The following is a 20,629-nucleotide window of genomic DNA, read 5'->3' as shown; positions in this document are numbered from 1 at the left end:
CAAAGAAGATAACTTTTCCTGATTGTAAACCAACCTGTTACCCAAGGAATCCAGCTATGGGTCTAGCCTCTGTAACTTCCACCCCTGTACAGTTACCATCTGAATACCAAGAATTCCAAGACGTTTTTCAGAAAGAGCAGGCTAACACCTTACCTCCCCATCGATCTTACGATTGCCAAATCGACTTGGTACCCAATGCACAACTACCTTGTAGTAGGATTTATGCTCTTACTGAACCTGAGAACCTGCATTTGCGCCAGTATTTGGATCAATACCTGGCCAATGGCTTCATTCGCCCATCAAAGTCACCAGTCTCTTCCGCTTTGTTCTTCGTACCTAAAAAGGAAGGAGACCTTAGGGCCTGTATTGACTACCGCGCCCTAAATCAGATAACGATTAAGAATCGTTACCCTTTGCCCCTGATACCTGAGCTTATCGACCAAGTAAAAGATGCTCGTGTGTACACCAAGCTAGATCTCCGAGGAGCTTACCACCTGGTACGTATAAAAGAGGGCGACGAGTGGAAGACTGCATTCCGCACCAAATTTGGGCTCTTCGAATATCAAGTAATGCCCTTCGGTTTGTGCAACGCACCTGCCGCCTTTCAGTACTTCATGAATGATGTTCTTCGGGAACTTATCGATGTTTGTGTCATCATTTATATTGACGACATCCTGGTGTATTCCTCCTCAGAATCTGATCACAGAAACCATGTTAGGGCAGTTCTTGAGAAATTGCGCCAGCACAAATTATTTGCCAAGCTCGAAAAATGCGTTTTTCATACCACAGAAGTGGAGTTTCTCGGTTTCATCCTGACACCTCAAGGAATCCGAATGGACTCGCGGAAAGTGGACGCCATTCTCAAATGGCCATCTCCTAGCTCTGTGAAGGGAGTGCAAAGCATGCTTGGCTTTGCCAATTTCTATCGAAGGTTCATCCCGGAATTTTCTCGAACTGTTCAACCCATCACAGCTCTCCTAAAGAAAAATAAACGCTTTGAATGGACTCTTGAGGCTGAACAAGCCTTTCAGGACCTGAAAACCAAATTCACCTCTGCACCTGTATTGAAGCACCCGCGCCCAGATCTCCCTTACATCGTGGAAACCGATGCATCCAGTTCGGCCATGGGAGCTGTCCTGTCGCAAAGAGACCCAGAAACTAACCAACTACACCCTGTAGCCTTTTGGTCCAGAAAATTCTCTCCACCTGAACTCAATTACGCAATTACCGACAAAGAACTACTGGCTATTAAATCAGCTTTCAAGGCTTGGCGTCACTATCTTCTCGGTGCAAGACACACCATCCCCGTAATTATGGACCACAGAAATTTGCAGTATTTAAAGACGGCCAAAGCTCAATCTTCGCGACAACTCCGATGGGCTTTATTCTTTGCGGAATTTGATTTTGTAATTACCTATCGCCCTGGCTGCAAGAATGGTAAGGCAGATGCCTTATCCCGGATAGGCATGGAAGAACCCAATTCGAGTTTAGAACCTGTGCCAATCATACCGGAACAAAGAATTCTGGGCTTGACTTCATTGCAAACCATTGAGGACATCCAAGCTCAAGTAAAACAGCTTTTTGACTCTTCTGCCTTACTGGAATGGAGTCAAAAGGGTCCTCACTACACCGTTAAGGATGATTTACCCTACTTCCAAGAGCGGTTATTTCTGCCAAGTAAAGAATTGCAGGAACTTGTCATTACCCGTCATCATGAATCATTAATGGAAGGACACCCCGGTATCGCGAAAACAGAAGAAAAGATCAAACGCCACTTCTGGTGGCCTTCTTGGAGAAAACACATAAAGTCATTTGTGTTGTCTTGCGGAATCTGTGCCCAAAATAAGAGTCAAAAGAAAAGGCCAGCCTGCCTACTTCAACCTTTGGACATTCCACCAGCACCTTGGCACACCTTGTCAATGGACTTTATAACTGACCTGCCTCCTTGTGGTGGTTACAACACGATTCTCGTAATAGTGGATCTATTCTCCAAAATGGCCCATTTTATCCCTTTAAAAGGATTGCCGTCAGCTTCCACCTTGGCCAAGGAATTTATGGAAAATATAGTGCGGTTACATGGTTTCCCTTCCATATTAGTCTCAGACCGTGGAAGTCAATTTATCTCCCACTTTTGGAAGAAATGTTGCCAACTAGCACAAATAGACGTGCGGTTATCCACCAGCCACCACCCCCAGACCGACGGACAAACCGAGAGAACCAATCAGACTCTCGAGCAATATCTGCGGTGCATGTTACACCAATCCGAGTTAAATTGGAAAGACATCCTTTGGATTGCAGAATATGCATACAACAATTCAGTGCATTCTGGAACCGGACAGACTCCTTTTTATACCCTGCATGGTCACCATCCTCGGACCTCTGACCTAGAGCCACCTCTGACCCTGGAGATGCCTGCAGTAAATCACCTACATTCCACAATAACCCAAGCCTTCAAAGAAGCTACAACCCACTTACAGCAAGCCAAGAAAAAGTATAAAGAAAACGCTGATTTGCACCGAAGTAAAACTCCTCCTTACCAAGTAGGAGATCAGGTATGGCTAGCAACTAAACATCTACCCCTCAAGGGTCAGCGAACTTTTAATCCCAGATTCATTGGGCCTTACCCCATCAAAGCTATTATCAACCCAGTGGCCTTTAAACTCGATTTACCATCCAACATGCGGATTCATCCCGTTTTTCACGCATCTCTTCTAAAACCAGTACAACCTGGAACCAGACTGTCTGAGCCCCCAGGCCCTGTCCAAATTGATGGAGAATTAGAATTCGAAGTGAAAGACATTTTAGATTCCAAGATAGTTAAGTCGAAACTCTTCTATCTTGTTGATTGGAAAGGATATGGGCCTCAGGAAAGATCTTGGGAACCCAGTAACTATGTTCACGCACCACGATTAATTCAACGATTCCATCGAAGATTCCCGCACAAACCAAAACCCCCAGAGGAAAAGACCTTGGGAGGGGCCTTGGGGGGGGTACTGTCATGATGCCTACCTCCAAGGAGCCAGGCCGGGCCCAGCAACCCCAGAGGCAGACATCATTTTCCCGAGGGAAGTCTCAGCGGGCCCAAGTCGGGGCCCTTTGGACTCAGTCCTGGCGCCTTAGGCGCCAGGCTCATAGAAGAGGATATGTGTTTAAGTGCTTGGGTGCACACTTACCTGATGCAGACCTTGCTGCTTCATCCAGGCCCTCTTGAGGCCTGAATGGGACTACTTTACCTGTAGGACTACTTCACCACCCGGGTGTGGTCGGGGAAGGATACATACCTGATTGGTGGAAGGATACATACCAGGAACTTCTTCCAAAGCTATTTAAACCCCACCCGAACAGCCACACATGCTTCGCGTTGTTCTGCACCTAGCAGCTGGACGCTCACCGTGTCAGCTCCTGCATCCTGACTTCAGCCACGCCTGCCAGCACCCTGGAACACCTGCAAGGGGAGAAAGGAAGAGAATAGGAGAAGCAAAGCCCTTACCTGCTAAATCTGCATCCCGGAGTCATTTCTCCAACGGCCCTGAAAAGGAAGACATCATTTTAAAGGCATTTTGTTTCGATCGCTGCAGCGCTGCATTTTACTCACCTTTGCAAGGCGCTTCCATCTTCAGCAGCGATCTTCCGGATTCAGCTACGCCCCGGTGCCTAGAGGAAAAAAGACAAGAACAAAGGTGAGAGGGAGAAAAGGAATAAGGAAAGCTCAGTTTCCTTTTATGTCTTACCTGTTGGATTATTCCCACTGCATTTCGGGTCCTGCCGCTTCCTGGCATCTCCGGACCCCGCCCCTATGGGGAAAAAAGACAAAGACATTGAATGAGCGAATGCAAAGACATTACCTGAGCGCTCATCCAGAACTGTTTCACTTCGGGTCGGCGCCATATCTCCGGCACTCCGAACCCCGGCCCCTAAGGGGAAAAAGACATAAGCATTAGCGCTTGCTGCAATTAGACAACGAACATTATTATTAAGCTTGAACTTTTGAACAGAACTTTTACAGCGCCTTACCTGAACAGTCAAGCTTACCTGAACTCCCATCAATCCTCAATCCAGTGAAGTAACTGGGTTTCAACGCGCCCCTGCATCAGAAGCAGGATGGAGAGCTCATCCTTCCAAACCCTAAGGAGGGTATCCAACGAGCCAGGGAAGCCAGAATAGAGGGGCCCTTCCTGTCCATCTTCAGAGTTCTGCGCCTTCGACGCCGCGCCTCCGTGGGAACCAGGTGAGCGTTACAACGGGCTGCCTCGCCACGTGCCCTTTCCCCTACCATGCGCAGCGCCTGTGCGTGTGGTTGGGGATGTGGGGGCACTACCATGTCCAACGGTACGCCCCGCCGTGTTGCAACGTTGTGCAGGACACATGCTGCCACAATAATCCTGCACACTACTGGGGGTGCATATAGTAGCTGCCTGCCAGAGCGGTCAAGGGAGCGGAAGCATGACTTGAGCACTCCGAATGTGCGCTCCACTATGGCCCTGGTTGCAATATGGGCTGCGTTGTATCTTACCTGGGGTGGTGTGGTGGGGATCCGTATTGGCGTCATCATGTAGGTGCTCAGAGGGTAGGCACTGTCCCCTGGGCAGGTGATAATGGTTGTCATTAGGAGGGTTGGTGTATTTGTCTGTGTGTGACATGCATGCATGTGCACAGGCATTTGTACTCACCATTGAGCCATGTGTTGCCATGCTTCCAAGCTTGCTGGTCCCGGCTCAGGGCAGACATTCTGTATATGAAACTGTCATGGGTGGACCCTGGATAGTTTGCATAGACGGAGGTGATGATTTCCTGGGCATCGCATATAATTTACACATTGATGGAATGCCAGTGCTTGCGGTTGCAGTAGATGTTCTCAGTGGCCCTAGGTGGACGTAGGTCCACATGGGTGCAATCTATGGCACTGAGCACTTTGGGGACGTGTGCCACCCTGTAGAAGTCCTGTACCATGGCCTGCCTGTCTGCGGGTGTTCTGGGCATGTGTATGTGCCTGTGGACTGAGGGGCGCGCAGTCATGATTGCCAACACCTGGTGTAGGCAGCGTGACTGCGTGGGTTGTGAGATGCCCCCGACTATGGCAGTTGTCCGCTGAAATGACCCTGAGGCCAAAAAATGCAGGACATTGAGCACCTTTTCCAAGGGGCTCGGTGCATGGGAGCACAAGGTGGGTCATGTGAGGTCATCCTCCCACTCAGTGACCAGGTCTAGGATGATATGAAGTGGAAACCTATACCTGCCATAGACCTGGTCATCAGGCATCCCAAAAAGGCTGGTCCTGGGCAAAAAAATGCAGGGCCTGGCTATTCTCCTCCTCCTGCGGTGTCCCACGATCACTGCTGCGAGAAATGGTATATTCATCGTACCTGTATATGCTTGTTTGTTGTTTGCACGCTCTTTTATACTGCGCGGGGGCGCTTCTGCCTGCTTTCGTGTGGCGGACGTATTTGTGCGTGTCTTTTGGCGTGCACGTGTTTTCCCTATTCGATTCCATGAATATGTGTTGTTCACGAGCGTGTGGATGTTGTGTGTATTTCCCAGCAGTACTTCCCCCGTTACGCCCACATTTTCATGCGTTGTTCCACGTTATGCGTTTTCCGACCCCTTTTTAGGTGTGTGCGCTAGAAGTTGTGCTCTTTAGCTGTGCGTGACGTGCACAGCGTTTGGAAAGTCGCAGTGACCTGTAAGGTTAGCACGGATTTGGGACAGCTCCCGGGAAAGCCACGCGCACAGCCTTCCATGAATCGCTTCTGTGCGAATCAAAACTGTACGCTGGCTTTTTCACGCTTGCGCCACATGTTTCGGCACACAATCTTTCCATGAATTACCCCCATTAAGGAAGACAACATCGTAATTACTTCAAATTAATTAGGAGAATATGGTACTCACACTTTCAGAGGTAAAATCAAGAAAGATCATTAAACATTCCAACATTACCTGTGATGGGATGCCATATGACAAGGGTGTGAAAATCCTGTGTTTATATTTTTATCAAATAATAAAATGATGCGAGTAATCCTGTTTTTTGAAAGGGAGGCCTGCTAAACATACCCCCTTTCATGAAAAAGCTCCCTTCCAAAAGCCTGGTGCATACATGTGCCCTTGCTGCACAAGTTTCCAGACAACTGCAGCACCTGCTCTTTAGTGGCACAGGGTCGGTTCACAGGTCACATGTGCATTTCTCAGAGCTGCTGTGACCCAAAGTCACTTCAGTCTGATATGGCATTTTAATTTCTGCAACTCTGATTTAAAATATTATAATTGTTGCCTTATCAGTCTGGTCAGTGATGGGAAAGCGATGTACATTTGTGGCTAGTCAGGCTGTCCCCACCGCTCCCAGTGAGACATAGTCCTGCCTTTCTTTGATTCCCCGAGAGGAAGGGTAAAACCTCTGCTCAGGCACAGAAGCTGTCTCCATGAGATCTCCTGGGAACTGTGCTTCAAAGGAGCACTCGCATAACAAAGGTCAGCTCAACTACAAGAAAAGGACAGAGAAGCCAAGTTCGATAAGTCAAACTACCGAAGATCAACAATAAGATAGTGTTGTAAGGCCCTGTCCCCGTTCCATTTTATTTTACCGTAGTGACTTGTAAGGCCTCTTTTGAATACTTTTCTTGAAAGACATATCCTTTTGCACAGTGGCATTGCTGCAATTGATTGCATGATCACCCCTCGCCAGCTCCATTATCCAAAGTGCCATTCTATACCAGTTCTGCATTTTCTGTGCTGGGTTTCTGTTAGTGATTTTATTTAATTAATTACATTAATGGTATTTTAACTAAAGTGAATATGTTTTATTGAATCTTACCTGGACATACTTTTTTTAAAATGTTTGTATTATTGCTGTTTGTGTTGCTACTGTTATCATCACACACCCCTCCTGAAGATATAGCCTTCCCTCAACACATGTAACCACACATGCAAAGGAGGTATATCTCTTAGGCTATGCCTGTTTCCCTTTCATTATTGGAAATATTGATGGTCTTGTAGTGGTGCGAGGCTGAATAGGCAGTGTAGGTGGTTTAGCCCTGGAAATGGTATTCACACAGAACTAAGCAGCAGAACACTGAGCGCCTGAGGATTACAGAGTTCTAGGTCATAATCTATAAAGAAGGGTCCTTGATACTGTTGTGGGAGTTAAGTGTAATGGAACTAGACATTTGTTTTCAGAAATTTGACTGATTTTCCAGCTGGATTGATCTAAGTTTAATCAGCCCATAGCTCCATAGCAGCGTTTTCTATTTGTCTGATATACTAAAAAGCTCTTAATTTTGTAAAAAAAAATGAGTGAATAAGTGGCCAGCCATCTGATATATTGCACATTTATGAGATATGAACCCAATTAATTTGGTGAACTTCATTGTTTCCCATTTCACAGTTGTTTCTTGATATTCTTGACACTAAGGACTCAAAATAGAAACAGCTAGAACGATGAGTGAATTCCAGGTATTGTCAGGCAATCTGGGTTTCCCATCCACGTGTCAAGGGCATTTCATTTCCATGTAGTAAACAATCATTTGCCAGATCTTACATTACAGAAGTCAAGTAACCTTTGTTTCTCTACTTAATGTGGCAAAGTCACTGCAACAGCCCCAGAAAGGGGAGACTGTTCCCAGAACTCAAAGCCAGTAAGAGAAACAGGTATTTTACAAAGTATGTCTACCATAACCTCCTTCCTAGTCCCCATATCCAATCCTCTTGCATTAAGCGCTTTATCAATGTCCATGCCCTAACCCATATCCTTTTTTGAAGCAACCCCAAAGAATGATACAAGACCACTTTGGGCAGAAAGAAAATGAAACCGATAACCATAAGAATCGATCTTGCGAGAACAGAAACATCACTCCCATACCGCAGCTACTCAAGTTGTTGATTTCCTCTACTGCTGAAACACAACAAGAACCAATTAAGGGCGAGCAATAATGGGTGGAATACTCCCCTCCCCTTTGTGCCATTAACGGAATCTTCAATGGTATAATCAACATTCTATGGTATGGCATGGAGAATTCATATTATGCACTTTCAATGCTGATCCAAAACCATCCTTGAAGCAGGCACCGCAGGTTTACATTACAAGACATGAAACACATGCTCATTTGACAAAGAATGCCCCCCTGAACTGAATTCTGTTCAAGACACTGCAGCCTTTGAAGGGCGCTGAATAATGACACATCTACCCTTCCCTGTGACTTACCCATCTGACCCATCTTTCTAAATTAGGTGAAGCAACCATGAAAATAGACTTACAAAATGAAATAAATATATGGCCAGAAGCCCATCTTAAATTGGTGCTCTGAGACTTGCATACACAAAGGCAACTAACAATATAAAAATAAGGAAAATTAGAAAACAACAGAAAATCAATAATTCTTGATCTAGTCTTTGTTCTGTGACGAATATGGAAAGTCACACCCTCAGGTGAGAAGAAGCACCACAAAAGATCTAGAGCCCAACATATGCCACCCTCCTAAAAGCCACAAGGCATATCAGTAGTACTAATCTGGCGGATTGGCCTGCAAATGAAGGTTAAAGTTGTCAGGCCAATCCCTCAGTAGGGACAAGACTGAGTAAATGTGTCATAAGCAAACATACATAGGCTTAGGAATGTGATTAACCTGTACAGATCAGATGGTGTTCATCCAAAGGGAACCCATTATCCTGCTCATACCAGGAAGAGATGGAAGGTCTTTAAGTATTCACTGTGCTGTAAGAAAACTAGGCTACAAATTCAGTTAGAAAATCTACCACATCTGTTAAATTTCGCTCAGAAGGGGTCCAGGTGTCTTGGATCATACAAGTGTACTGTGAGGAATCCAATAAAGTCATCACGGATTCCCCAGCAGTGACCTCCTCCTATGCAGCTAGGGAACGGCACCCGCTACCTGATCCTAACCCTGGGGGTAGTTATATGAGGGACGATCACATGGGAGGAGACAACTACCGGGGAGATGTTTTGACTTTATTGGACAGGTTGCAGTATTCCCAGCTTTACCATGAGGAAGACCCTTTAATACCAGAGATTTTAATGGCTTATTGTCATTCTGGTCAGGCCCCCACCTTTGATCCAAACACCCACAACTCACACATAACACCATTTGTTTCGATGTGCTTTTATGTGAAATCTCTGTGAAAAACCATCCAAGAGTTAAAAGTCCAATGACATCAATAGACTCCAACTCCCATAACCACCCAGGTACTGAGGCGAAGAGGAGGATGAGGGAGTATTTGCAAAGTGACAGGAGCACAAAATGCAAAATGCAGGCTCGTTGGTTATCCAAGTCTTCAGTGTGCTGGACATTTAAAGATGGTAACCACACTATTTTATCGAGCAGTGAAGGAGAAGACGTTGAACCTTATGCTGAGGCTCACGAATGCGAGGCACATGGACAGGTGTGGTAGAACGCAGAAGGCCACCGGGACAGGAGGAGAAATGCAAGCAAGAAGGGCCGTGGAGATGCTGGTAGGCGCTGTGTGACTGCAGAGCCATGCAGCGTGCTGGATGAACCACGCCGCAGAGGTGCAAGCAGAATTTGAGACGCTGGAAGGAACCTGTGAGTCTGCCCAAAGCAGCTTGTGATCCTGGTGCATTCCGACAAATGCACCAACAAATGTTTGAATGGTACAAAATTGTTGAGGTTGAAAATACCTGAAGTTTATTTGAATGCAGTCAAGGCAAAGTACACATTCAACACCCAATAAGAAGAATACTTGAATGCAAACAAGGCAAAGTACAAAGGCAAAGCCCAATCAAGTACAGATGCATTAGATGCCAGTGTAGGGGAAAGGTTTGAGCAAATGTTACCATAGACAGATATACCAAGCACCTCACAGTACATTCTATTGTGGTAAAGTCAAAGAACCGTGAAATGCATGGGAAGTCCTGTCAGGCGAGCACACCAGAGCTGAAATTGTATAAAGATTCCTGGCAGGGGTGTATACCAGGTGATCTGAAAAACCATAAGAGAATTCCTTGCAGGCGACTACACCAGGCAGCTGAAATTGTATAAAGATTCCTGGCAGGGGAGTATGCCAGGCGATCTGCAAGGTTACAAGAAATACTACAGAGACTGTTACAGAAAGACTGTTACCCAACGTATTGCTTAAACAAGAACTTTGTGAGTCCAGTGAAGACACAAAGGAACTGTTAGCTAAAGAGGCAGTTGTGCCATCCTATTTAAGAATCCAGGGGACCACCCTCTGGATCCAAGGGTCTTTACTGTGGAGAACATTTTCTTTTTTTTTTTTTTTAATTTATTTATTTATAAGATTTACAGAAAGAAAAACAAGCAAATCAATTAATATAATTAAAACACAGCAATTAAGTACACACAGAATACAATATGTAAATAACCATCAAAGAACTAATACAAACTTATAAAATCATCCCAGATCTTTTCATGTAATCTCAACCTCCCTTGTCGCTTATAAATCACCCTCTCCATGGTTGCAAGCCCAGACATTCCCTCAATCCAGTCTTCCACATTAGGTGCAATCCGTGTTTTCCAGCCCCTCAGAACTAGTTTCTTGCCCAAACCAGCACCACGGAGCAGAAATTTTTTCCTTGAAACAGAAAGATCCTCTAGCAATTCACCTCCCCCCAAAATCATCGTCATGAAATCCAACTCAACATCCAAATTCAAAACACGCAAACAAATACAACAAACATCATGCCAAAATCCCCGCACACGCACACACTCCCAAAGCAGATGTTCCAAGCTTCCCAATCCATTTCCACAACACCAGCAATCATCCGAATCAATCATCCCTCTCTTGAACATTCGTTCTGGAGACCAAAACACTCGATTGAGTATCTTTACTTGTCTCGACCGTTCCCCCAAATTAATAGCACAAAGCCTAACGTTCGCACACATTTCAGACCACATCTCAGGCGAAATCTCACATTCCAATCTCCTCCCCCACTCATCCCTCAATCCAGAGTTCTCCTCATAAGAAGACACAATATTATTGTAAATCCTGCTAGCAATTGAACAACCACCTGGCTCCCTCTCTTTAAGAAAGAGATTCACCATTGCACCCCCTTGTTCCACCACATCACCTATACATCTCTTCAATTTTCTGAAATCAGTAGTTCGAAAATTGTCAATGTTAAATCTCGCCTGTAATTCTCTTTCACCTATCCACTCACCGTCCACAAAGACATCGTCAATCCAGTAAATCCCACTCAAAAACCAATCCGGCCAAAATAAAGACCTACCTCCAACAGAAATCAACGGATTCAACCAGATGGATGCATGAGTGGTCTTCATAGCAACAGATCCAAGCAATTCATGTATATGTCTCCATGTTTCTCTCAGAAAAACTGTCAAAGGCGATTTCTTACACAATGTGTTCGTAGCTGTGAGAATTGCCCTAGGAGGAAGCGGGCCCAGCAAACTCGCCTCAGCAATTGCCCATTTATCGGGTGCGTCAACCAAAAAGGGTACAATGAAATGACTTGAAAACGCTAAGTGATATGCCTTAAAGTTCGGAACTCCCAGTCCTCCTTTTTCCACAGGTAATTGAAGTTTCCACAACTTGAGCCGTGGTGGTTTGTTATCCCACAAAAAGGACTGCAATAAACCATCAATTTTCCTCCAATAGTGTTGACCAATTTTAACCGGGAGCATACCCAAAATGTAATTAATTTTCGGAGCCGCATTCATCTTAAGAGCGTTCACCTTGCCCCAAAGAGACAAACGAAGTAACGACCATCGCAAAAGGCTCATTTTCAAGTCGCTACACACCTCACTCATGTTCACCACAACCATCTCATCTACCAGCGGTGTCAGCCATATACCCAGATATTTTAGTTTCCTTTCACACCATTGAAACCCAAGTCCAGTAATCAAATTCTTATCACAGTATCCCGAAATCGGCAACACCTCGGATTTGGACCAATTGACCTTAAATCCTGCCACCACATAAAATCTATCCAAAACACCTAATAAGGCCGGAAGGGACACTGTCAAATTCTGCAATAATAATAGCAGATCATCTGCATAAAACCACAATTTCTGATCGGCACCATGAAAGTTCAATCCCTGTATTTGCACATCACACCTCAAGGTTATCGCCAATGGTTCCATTGCCAAAACAAAGATCAGAGGGGACAAAGGGCATCCCTGTCTCGTACCCCTCTGTAGAACAAAAGAATCTGACGATTGTCCATTAGTCCTGACAGTGGCCGTTGGACAAGCATAAAGCAGGGCAACCCATGAAATAAATTCTTCCCCCAGGTTCATAGCACGTAATACCGAAAAAAGATACTTCCAATCCACACGATCAAACGCCTTTTCCGCATCTAAAGAAAAAACGGCCACATCATCGTCCAAATCCTGTACATTCGACATCAGCAGTAACAAGTTTCTAATATTACTAGATGTCCTTCGACCAAGAACGAAACCTGATTGGTCAGTGTGCACCAGTTTCACAAGCAAAGTCTGCAAGCGCACAGCCAACAACTTCGCCAATATCTTGTTATCCGTATTAATCAAACTGATCGGACGATAATTTGAAGGCAAACTGCCATCTTTATCCTTCTTAAGAAAAACCGAAATGGTGGCGTGGTTGGTAGAAGCGGGAAGCTGACCCCCCACCCTAGACTCCACATACATATCCCGTAAAAGTTCCACCGCTGAATCTGGCAAGATTTTATAAAACTCAGCAGGGAGACCATCGGGACCAGGAGACTTGCCTGAGTTCAGTTTTCCGATAGCCAACCTTTTGGAGTAATTCTTATACTTTTGCCTCCATCAAGTTAAAGACATGTCCCTGCACCCCTTGGTTGTTTTGTTTATATCGTGAGGGTCAGGATAGGAAGTTTTGTACACAAGGACGACTTTTCAGTTACTGACATTCTGACACAGACAGATCCTTAGTTTTTGGTTTCTAGGCAGGGAAGGTACTCTTTAGAATAGGGCCAGAGAGGAATTTTCCCAACCCATTTGTATTTAATCAATGCACTTAACCAAAAACAGGACAATTTTGTGTCCAGCTTTCATTTCTGACTCCTCACAGTAACCAGATATTCCATCCTGAATCATGGGCCCTTATAGCACTGGGGTCCCAAGATTGCAGTATGAAGGCGGAAGCCTCTCGTGAAATGTCCTCTTGGGATCATCTTCTCCTAATATCCTCTAGGCAACCAACTAGAGGAACCCTCCAGAACCCACAGATGCACGCAAAGCTGAGGATCCAGCAAAAGGTCCCAAAAAACAGACAGAAGAAGAGTTCTGTCCAAGGTCATTTCCAGTGCCAAAGGATACCAGGCCTCAGATAGCCAAAATGTCACTAAACCTGTACCCTATAATTGAGTGAGGACAAGTCTCTGCAATATCATGTAAAAGGAGGGAACGTGTAATTAACTCCTCTGTCGTAAGCCTGCTAGAAAGCATCTGTCTCCCTGGTGAATGGGGTACGGCCTCTAGGTAAAATATACTGGCATCTGTGTGTTCAAGATGCAAAAGGATCAACTTGGAATGACCCCCATAAGGCTCAAATCCTCAGAAATAGGGTGACAGGCAATTTCTAGTTTCTCCTGTCAGACCTTTGAGGAGAGCATCATTCTGCTGCAAAGATTCATAGTCCGCAGTAAACCTTCTGCCTGCATTTGTATATAGTGCAAGAGGCAGAACTCCCAAAAGCTCCTGGCCAGCTCTGTCAAGGACCAGGACCATGCCCCCTCCCATGTTGTTGATCTACCTGATGCTGTGGCATTGTTCATACACTATTTACCACAAAAGAAATGTCCTGCAAAGTGCCTGATCACAAGGCTCCAAGCATTTCCAAACATTTTGTATACCAAAGAGACTTGAAGATGACCAAATCCAACAGTCAAGGTCAAACCAAATCCGGCATCTCAGATTTGCATCTGACTCTAATTGATGAGTAAGGGGTGAAGCGAAAATGTGTTTGGCTTTATAGGAAAATAATATAAATAGGGTTGCCTGATTGAGTGTTAACCTTACAGGCCTCATGACATTTTTAAACAAAGAAAATGATCAAGACTGATTTGTACAGAACAGAACAAAACACACTGCTAAATTAGTGTTAGAGACTTATGGAGCACTGAATACCAAGACCTCTAATGGGTATTACTTGTTCATTTATTAAATTTGATTCTGTTGGAAACAGTTATCACTTTACAACACCATATAATAATATAGCTTATCTATAAAAGAAAATCTATCACAATACTTTGTACCACTAATTCCATGCATACCTTTCATCCATACACATTCATTTCACTTCGATCCATATCATTGCCTGCCACAAACAGTGTACATTTCACAAAAATGGACAAATGGCGGATCTGTTTGTCTGGCTTTACAGGCATTCATGTGAGTGATCCGCTAATCTAACTCTTCTTTTGAATCTATCGAAAATAGGATCCAACTTGAATATCCTAAACCCTGAAATGGGGCTTTTATGTTCATTCTGTAATGCAGAGAAGCTGATGGAATTGCCTTATTAGGATACAGAAGACTCCTGTGATTCTGGCCGGATGTCTCAGAGAAATGACTGATAGGTGCAGAGGCCTTTGTAACCTCTTGATAACCCTCACTTTCTTCTGTGTGAGGCTGGGAGAAGCAGTCTTCTAGTATATCAGATATCTTAGAAACTGCATTTGCTCAGAAGGAACTAGATCTAATGTCTCCCCGTTTATCATAATCCCAGGAAATGCCACAGATAACGGTTATGCGAGAATGGGATCTGGCCTCTGTGAGGTATTGTGAGTACGACTCGGACACAGAGGTATACTGTTGATTGCTATAAACCTTTATTAAAAGAAATGGGTTGTAGAAAAGCCTATCTTTCCCGAACTCTAGGAGGGGTTTCCCTGCCTCAACAAAACAAACTACAGTCTCTTTCAAGATGTCCAAAGTAAAAGTCTTTCATCCTATGTCCAAAACCCTACGCTGACCCTCACACGCTAAACCTATCATAAAGTTCAAAATGGCTTAATGTTCTCTAACTGCCACTTGCGACTGTAGTTCACAAGTTAAACTCAAAGTTCCAAAAGGGTGTCAAAGAAATAAACAACTAAAGGTTACAGCATCCTTGGAAGAGGGTTCCATACCCCTATGTTTCTTAATTCTTTCACAGTTCACAGTCTCATAAGCATTCACCTCCTCTCAGTCTTTCCACCACTTTCACATATATGATAAAGATTTCGTTTCAAGTTATTGGACCTCATTACGAGTCGGGCGGTAACCGTGCCGCAAAAACCGGCAGGCTGCCGCCGGAACTTTAATTCCATTCAGCCTCCGTGATTGCCGGAATCACCGGGGCATTATAACCCCGGTGACCCGGTAATTCTGGAGGCGTAATTCTGTTAAGCCCCATTACCATGGAGTCCGATAGGACTCCATGGGGATGGGCACCTTGGAAACACCGGTTCCATCTATGACAGAGCCGGTGTGTCCATGTCCGTCTGCAAGCGGGTGGTGTTACTTCTGCCAGGTCAGACCTGGCGGAAGTAACACCTCCCGCCTGCAGGACTCAGAATTAGCCAGTCCGGAAACAACGGTGGAAGCGGATTTACCGCCACCGTTGTTTCCGGACCGGCTGACTTGTAATGAGGCCCATTGTCTTTTCTTCTCCTTACAGTCTTGTCTCGGGACTTGTTTCTCTTCACGGGGGTGTCACACATTTACAAGGTTTCTTTACTTTGTCCTCTTGCTTGCTTTCAGGACAGTGGTTTACAAGTTTAACCCAAAAATGCAAAATAACGTTTTTCTGTCCTCTTGGTCTTTCAACTACTTTTAAATAATTGGAAATGATTTGCCTTGTGGAGAGATTATCTTCCTCTCTTGGTAGAGAGGGTTTCTCTCTCTCCAAGTTCACAACAAAAAATACAAGAGACCAACAAGTTGTTCCTTTGCTGCTTTGTCCTTTCAATCCTTCACACGACTTGCTTTCTTTCCTTGTTTGTATTCAACACAGTTCTGTGGTGAGTCTCCAGACTCATAAACAAAAAGGGACCTAATGCAGTCTACTGCCAGGACTTGGTTAGTACTTGAATACTTGTATTTTGGGTGCAGGTCCCAGGCTGGCATTCTAATTGCCTGGTATACTCTCCTGCCAGGACTTTATCAGACTTCTTTATTTCCTTTATTTTGGTGCGGGTCCCAGACTTGCATTCAGAGCGCCTGGTGTACTCTCCTGCCAGGATGTTGCCAATATTATAACACTCTCATATGTTCATATTCTTTTCCATTCGAGTATTGGGTCTTTGCCCGCCTTTCATTCACAACTTCACATGCTTGCCAGGTTCCCCCAGCTCCACTGCTTAGGTTTTCCAAGGCTTTCCAATTACTTTCAATTGGCATGCAGTGTACGACTCGAAATGCCCTGGTGCCTCAACCTCCCTGTGTGGGCTCACCGGTATCTCCTGGCTGCTTCAGCATTCTCCACGGTCTGTGCCTGGCCTAGCAGTAAGTTTCGTCTTTTGGCCAGCATTGCATAGGCTCTCCGATCCTTGCACTGCAGCGGCTCTCAGTAGAGCGTCTCTTGCGTCTTACTTCCACACAGCGGACCTCTAGTCTCAGAGCCTCCTCTTCCAACACTACCACCATCTCGCCTGCTTGCCGGTCTGCTCTGCGCCCCTCCGGTTTCCCAACCGGTCTTGGGTTTGGTGTTCCGTCAAAAATTAAACAAGGGTGTTCTGTTTCTCTCCGGCTTGTTGGGTGTTTTAAAGTTCCTGGGATGGGGCAGCTGTTCGGAGCAACTAGCTTGCTCTGTGTGGTTCTCGTTGGGTGTGATCTTCATTACTAGTGCTTTCTTCCTTGTCCCAGTAGGCCCAAAGGAACAAATATATGTTTGTCTATGGTTTTTAACAGGAGGTTTCAGATTACAATATGCCATACATAGCTGGGAAGGCAATGATTGGTGACTATTATCCCTCACAAGGTGGGGGGTATGACGGATCTTCTTCTAGTGAGCCAAACGTCTCCCCACTGATGTTGGTCTCCCCCCACGTGGTCTCCCACAGATAGTCACCCCAAGGGTCATAGCCAGGTAGCGTCTGCCTTTCCCTGGCCACATGAGCAGAGATTTTCGCCAGGGGACAAGTGACGATTTTGCTAGATTCTTCACACTTCCTAACCTAATCTGCCCAGGATCAGTATTTTGTTCAGGTTAATTGAAAACCTAATCCTCATCGCCCTCAATAATGTTGCCACAGTCTGGTGAGACACCAAAACAGGAAAAGAGCGCCTACCACTGTAACTGGAGGTATTTCCTGTGTTGAACGTGTATGAGTCCTGTAAGGTGGCTTCCTTGAAGTTCAAATAGACCAGCCAGTCTCCTGACCTCAACAGGGCAATTGTCTCTATCTTACAAAGATGATAAATCACAAAACATTTTGAGTCGCTGAGATTTATCACTGGAGCATACCCATTGCCCTTCTTATTTTTCCAAACCTGTTTAGAGGATCTCAAATCGTCTTTAAATCTCTCTTTTGAAGCAGTTAACTCACTTCTTAGTCAGAGAATGATTTTACAAGTCTCCTCGCTGAACAGGGGTATGGGTAGCATGCTCTAAATGAATGCCTTGAACCATCACACAGCGATTGGCCAAATGAGGAACTAGTTTCATATGAAGAACTTCAACCATCCTTCTATAGGCATATCGGGAAATATAAGAGGAAGTCTACCTACCTTGGTTAAATCCTATTTTCCTACCTGATCCACTGGGACCTTGTGATCTGAAGTTGCAAGACCTCTATGGAGAAAGAACAGCCTGGCTCTTTGGAAAGAGGGCAAATATTTGAGGGCTTGCTGTGCAGAGGGGCCTGTATTGTGGTAGTATCAACGTGTCCAATGAGGTGAGGTATTGACATATCTCGCACACTCCCTGACAAACACTTCTATATCCATAGGATGCCTAACAAAGAAAATAGCTAACTTTGGATCAGTGGATGCTGAGCAAGCTTCTTGTGGCAGAGGGGCCCTGGAACAGTCCTACTTCATTCTATTAAGGGCAGACATGTTAAGCTAGTTGCAATCAGAAAGCATCTGCAGACTCCCACCACCAGCAATGGTCTTCACTCCATGGAATTAGGATAAGTCTAAGAATTTGGATGAGAAATAGGGCTTTATTCCGAGTTTAGTGGTATTCCTACTCTAGTTCCGTGCAAATGCCACCAAACTTTGTTACTGTTGCCACTAATCTGTGGGGGCATTGCAGTGATAATCGCCATTTTTACGGTACTCCATTGGGGATTTGGTGGATTTACCGCTGCCAATAATAGCATCCTCAGTAAATCAGACAGTTCTTGCCATTGACAGAGGCTATACCGCCAACATCCTGCTGGAGGTAAATCCTCCACTTCACGGTCAAACTTGTAGTAACTCGTAGTGTGGCAGTGCAACATAAATTGGCGTTATTCCGTTACACCTGAAAAAGCAAAACTTGTAATGTGGCTACCCCAAAACCCTAGAGTTAGTACTCTGGTAGAGGGGGAGAAAATTTTACCAGACCAACCCTGGATGGGCAGAGTGCTTATTACAGCGGGACTGCCAAGCACACAAGACCCCCTAGGGTTGGCGTGGGAACTACCACTTATCTATTCCAGAACCTTGAGGAAATGAGGGGTCCAACAACCACTGAAGGCCACTTAACAGTCCCAGTAGATGATGAGGAGATGCTGAGACCAAGACACCTACACCATGGAGCAACCAAGCTCCAGGAGGACTGTACTCTAGGAGAGTAGATCTCACTAGTGGTAGGAATACATGGTATTTGTGCACACATTCAGGTGCATGCTTGATAGTAGAAACCTCCCATAATCTTTTAACCAGGGAACCTGCAGGTCCCTTAGGAAGTTCTGAACCTGAACCTGGTGAGCCAAAGGGACGGCGAAGGTCCCAAGGAAGACAGGCGCTACAAACCCAAGTTGGGCTCCAAACAAGCCGAGTATCCAAGCCTGCAGGCCATGTATGTACCCAACTGTCGGGAATATGGTCGGGAGAATGGCACCTCTATATTTTGTGTTTGCATCATCCTTTGCTCAAAGGACCTACTATTTTCATTATTTCCTTTACTTGCAACCTTTTATTTGTGAAAATATATCTATTTGAACAACTCGATTTGGGTGTTACGGTTTTCTGTTTCTCTCTTTTTGTGACAATAGTCTTTGGTAAAGTTTAGGTTTGGAGGTTCCAGTGTGAGGAAAACACGTGTATCTGTTTATCTTGGTAGGGATGACAAATGACATTGGGCATCTAAAGTTGCTCATAGGAAGCATTGTTGAATGCCACATTATTCTAACTCTGTCATTTTCATAGGTACCATTCCTACCCCTGGGGAAGCAAGAGCTGCCTTGGAAGAAGATGAATCCTTTACAGTTAACAATGGACTCTTTGAAAGACAAGAAACTGCCGGCATGTTAACCAATGATATTGAAGAACCAAAGGGCACTACTGCTTAACATCAATCGACGAAAGTAATACTGCTGCTAAAAAGAGGAGGGAGTGTCCTCTCTGTTCCTGATGTGGACCCATGCTGATGTAATGCTCTACTTGAAGAATAGAGCTTTCGTGCAGCGGTGTTGACACTCTTTGGGGAAGCTATGTGTACATGATGTGTTGAGATCCACAGTTTGGGATGTTTTAGCTCAACAGTCTATCCTTTCTGCTTCTAAAAAACCTTTACTCAGGTTTCACTAAAACCACAGGTTTTAGAGCTTTCAGTGTTATCTGTGTTAGTGTCTTTGTGAAGAAAACAAAAATAGATGCAGGAGAATGAATACGTTTGTGAATCACCTTCAAGAGAATTATACATTTTCAAAATAGATTAGTCATTTGTTTGGCATATAACGTATGCAGTACAGTATGGAAGTGTTCTAAAAGTGTCTGTTTTGCTTTAATGATGTATGTACAGGTATAGAAATCTACATCCCAATTTCTGGGGCGGGAGAGTGAAGAAGCAGAAACCTCTGTGATTCCCTCCCAACCCAACTAAGTCCCTAGTTTGCACGAATCTCCATTGGTAAAAATGGACAGAACTGTCTTTCATATATAGTGGTCCATATAGATGGGGCCTGCTGGGAAATGTAGAATATATGGAATCAAATGTTAAGGTGTTATATTTCTTCTCAAGTGTATCATTTGTAAAAAAATGCTTTCTCTTCACTGATATCCAACTGTTTTGTCGAAGTGTGGTGGTCTTGCTTGATAGGTTTCATAGTGTTGGTCTTACTGCTGTTATAAACAACTGCTTCTCATATCCACCCCAAAAATGTTTTAAGCGTTGAGTGCTTATGACTCACAAAATACCTTCCAGCTGTGTATTTACACATGTGAGAGCTCTCAATGAATTGTGTTTGCACTGATATGGTACAGGTGCTGTCTTCCAAATGAATACTTAATGGGACGATATTAAATTGCAATGCTGTCGGTTCTCAAGGAGAGGGTTTTAATCACTATATACACGCAGTGTAGAATGCGCGGTTAGAGGCAAGCGAGTCACAATGATAGCCTTTCTGGCAATAAGTGCTTGTTTGGTCTAGGTCAGACTAACATTAGGATTTGCCTTAAGCCTCTGCCATTTCTTCGTGGTGCTCCTTCTATCATCCATCCCGACGTGCTGTGTGTGTGGCTTTTCACGCTATTTGCTGTTGTGTTTTTCC

General features: G+C 44.7%; 1 protein-coding gene across 1 annotated transcript in view; it reads left to right on the top strand.

Annotated features, from left to right (window-relative positions):
• The window catches only part of NEK10 (NIMA related kinase 10), a 2,768,076-nt gene extending 2,747,938 nt beyond the window's left edge, over positions 1–20,138 (top strand). The window contains exon 38 of the mRNA XM_069648774.1: positions 19,287–20,138. Within this exon, the coding sequence (XP_069504875.1) occupies positions 19,287–19,335 (49 nt within the window). The 3' untranslated portion in view covers positions 19,336–20,138. The remainder of the gene's footprint in view (positions 1–19,286) is intronic.
• The last annotated feature ends 491 nt before the right edge of the window (positions 20,139–20,629 follow it).

This window comes from Ambystoma mexicanum, chromosome 2q (assembly GCF_040938575.1).
Source record: "Ambystoma mexicanum isolate Mex_15411 chromosome 2q, UKY_AmexF1_1, whole genome shotgun sequence".
Lineage (NCBI taxonomy): Eukaryota > Metazoa > Chordata > Amphibia > Caudata > Ambystomatidae > Ambystoma > Ambystoma mexicanum.
This window is presented reverse-complemented; position numbering and strand designations above follow the sequence as displayed.